Here is a 3,236-nt window from a genome sequence, read left to right as displayed (position 1 = left end):
AAGATGCACTGTCGCGGCCACACACAAATACAAATACACGAAAACCGATTACAATTACCGAATGAATACGAGATGGAACGTTCACTATGACCTTTCAAGTTCACATTAAAATAGAACAGCAAAAAAAGTTGTTTGAACAACGGAGAACAACTCTTATCAACATCGTTAAGATGTTTATCTTTCGCCACGCAAAATAACTTGTACCTGACGAAGACTTTAACACAATTTTTGTAATAATAGAATTTTACCTTTTAATGTCACCAGTATTATTGTAGAAAATACGAAAACTGTCTTACCTCTGGCTTTCGATAGCCGATAAATTACGTAGAGATTTTTAAGACTTGAGTAAATTATTGGATTAAAAAACAAAATAAGAAAAAAAAATTATAGCACAATATATTCAAAAATAATTATTAAGTACAAAAAAACTATATCGTCAAAAGTATATACATACAAATAGAAAATATCCAAACACCCTGCATATATACACACGTATAGATAGAAAAAAGTATTTGCTTGTTAATAAATGACAAAAGATATTACTAATAATTGCATAACGATTAATGTGTAGGTATTTATTTTTTAATTAATTAAGTAAAGAAATAAGTTCAAAATAACAGTCTGTCCGTCCATAAAAATAAAACAAATATTAGTCGCTGAGATCGTATTATATACTGTACTAATTACGTTTAGGAAATTAATTTATGTGATGAAGAAATAAAAACCAAATAACTGTATACGGTATGACTTAGGGTTCGCCCATAGGCCACGTAATATATTCTTGAGGAGGGAAGAAGGGAGGTGACCTCCAAATTAGTATTATAATAATTTACTGCGTATAATACTTAAAAAATAATCCGGAATACAAATCTAAAATTTCATTCGTATGTATGGTAGGTAAAGCCTTTTTGAGAGGGGAGAGTGACGTGTACTACAGGGAGGGGATGTTGTGCTTTCTGAACGTCGATCCCTTATTTTATTGCAATTCTTCTTGATGAATGATTTTATAGATAAAGCGCAATCGTAGACTTTAAGTCACTCGTAAAATGATTTCTAAGTCTAATCTCTGGAATGCCAAAATCAGGTACATAATTTTTCAATCATTTTTGTATTTGCTTTAATCATCAATAATCGTCTTTTAATTCCACGAAGGAAATTCAAACCAACGATTCTAGCACAGACTGCTTCAGATCGGCTGCAGTGAGGGCTAAAATTTCTTCGCATACCTTTTTATAACACCAAGAATCTCCTTTGAGTCGTTTCCTTCTTATGCCAATCCTGTATGACTTTGATGACATGGGGGAACCAAAGGGTTCGTTAAAGTTACCTGCGTTACTATACATATTGACATTACCGTTTGGCGTTTTTGGTATTTTACTACCACCATCACCACTACCAATATTATTGTTATTAATATTATTGTTAGTGGTAGTAGGATGATTCTCATCATATTTAAACAAACCATTTTTAAGTATCGATTTTGTGGGTGTACAAAAATCATTGCCAAATTTTAACGATGGTATCAAAGTTGGAACGTAACAAATCTCCAATTCGAAAGAACAGCCACCAAAGTAGTTTTCGAGACTTGGTTCCATTTTTCCGCGAAGACGAAACCTGAAATGCGAATCATTCTTCCTGTTAATAAAATCTGTTTTCTAAGTCTAACAAACAGATTCATCCAGCGGCATGCAAGCTGTCCCTCCATTCAATACGATTCAAAACAAGAAAAACTTGATTCTGAATAAAGTGAAAAGGGTAAAAAGAGGTGCAGGTGTCTACCAGTTTCTGATAAGGTTTTTGGTCATGCAGGTGATCTCCCGTTTTGTTTTTCATAGAAGAAACTGTAGAATGTGACAGGATAGGTCATCATTATTTAATTTTTTATGTATAATTATTATTGAGTAGTCCAACACGAAAGTGACAATTTCAATCAACAGTAATCCAATTCATTACAAATTAGATATAGTCATGATATCTAACCTGTAGGATTTTAATGGATTTCTTCTCAATTTTTGTCCAAACTTTTGGTGGGTATTATTATGTTAAAAAATTCTTCTAAGGATACTGTAGAATAAAGGTAAAGGATCTGCTGATCCAGTCAAGCACAAATAGATCACTACATAGTATGATACTTTCACTAACTACACAACTACAATTTTTGCGTGACATGCAAACAGAAAACAAAAACTTTTCATAAAGGCTCGCCTTTTTCTTTATATAGAACCCCAAAGATATAATCTTCCGGACTGTTTCATTTCATTCTTTTAATTATTCAATTTTTAAAACTTCGCCCCTGGTTGTTATTATTATTCTTAATAATTAGCGTAAGATAGGTAAGTGAAAAACAACACAATTGTTAAATTCCAGCTTAAAAATCGAGGATCGTCTCACATGAGTATTATACAAAAATGTTAAATCAAGCGCATCCTTACATACATATGTCCAATAAGTAGACGCTTTTATAGGAATCCAAAAAAGTTTGCGTCTGGATGTAATAACTTAGTCAAAGCAAAACTTTTTCCTTGTCTGGAGGTGTTAATTGATATTCAGCAAAGCCCACCGGCCCATTACAGCCGAAAAAGGCGACACCTATTGAATCTTTAATCAATCGCAGGCAACACACCCTCAGAGCGCACTTTTTTTATTACCAGCAAACAATGAGGATCGCAAAAAGCTCAGTTCTACTAATTTTTCAACTAATCTAATCTATTATATACATATATATACTTAAAGGCAATTGTACCACATATGAAAGCCAACCCTACCTAAAGTAATATTTTTCAGGCACTAAATGACAATATTAGGTGAAATTACACCTTGTTGTACATAGTTCCACATTAAAGCAAAATCCAAGCATGACAAACTTCTACTATACTAGCAATAAAAAAATGGTACCTAAGTAAATGTGACTCACCCTTTGCGTTCACACATAATTCCCTTCTCGTGCAAGGCTTTCAGCAACTCGCTTATCACAAATTCGGGATCATTACACTGTGTGGTCGATACATTACACAAATCCTGTAACGAAAAAAGTATTTAAAAAAAAAAAGGAGAAGAAAGCTTTTAATAAACGTACCTTAGCAGCCAAAACAACTGGACTGGTATCAGAGGGCTTTTTGGGTGTCAAAGCATGTCGTACTTTATGCAAGGACCTTTCGATGGAGCCCAGCATACGACGGGCCGAACCTGGGGTTTCGGTCGCTGTAGACGGAGTTTTGCGACTGGAAAGAAGAAAT

General features: G+C 33.7%; 1 protein-coding gene across 1 annotated transcript; it reads right to left on the bottom strand.

The window, feature by feature from the left end:
* Nucleotides 1-546: 546 nt before the first annotated feature.
* On the bottom strand, nt 547-3,217 carry LOC108743982. Its single transcript, XM_018479588.1, has 3 exons — nt 3,077-3,217; nt 2,915-3,018; nt 547-1,614 (listed from the first exon to the last, which is right to left on the bottom strand). Exons 1-3 carry the CDS (start codon nt 3,170-3,172, stop codon nt 1,158-1,160), a joined length of 657 nt encoding a protein of 218 aa, XP_018335090.1. The 5' UTR covers nt 3,173-3,217; the 3' UTR covers nt 547-1,157.
* Nucleotides 3,218-3,236: the final 19 nt, after the last annotated feature.

This window comes from Agrilus planipennis, unplaced genomic scaffold (assembly GCF_000699045.2).
Source record: "Agrilus planipennis isolate EAB-ADULT unplaced genomic scaffold, Apla_2.0 scaffold2375, whole genome shotgun sequence".
Lineage (NCBI taxonomy): Eukaryota > Metazoa > Arthropoda > Insecta > Coleoptera > Buprestidae > Agrilus > Agrilus planipennis.
Note: the sequence above shows the minus strand (reverse complement) of the source record. Positions and strands in the feature narration are given on the sequence as shown.

Coding starts and splice junctions, on each gene's coding strand:
- LOC108743982 (XM_018479588.1), bottom strand. CDS start 3,172: ATGCTGGGCTCCATCGAAAGGTCCTTGCATAAAGTACGACATGCTTTG. Junction 3,019..3,076: donor CAGTTGTTTTGGCTGCTAAG/GTACGTTTATTA, acceptor TTTTCGTTACAG/GATTTGTGTAATGTATCGAC. Junction 1,615..2,914: donor ATTATGTGTGAACGCAAAGG/GTGAGTCACATT, acceptor TTCGCATTTCAG/GTTTCGTCTTCGCGGAAAAA.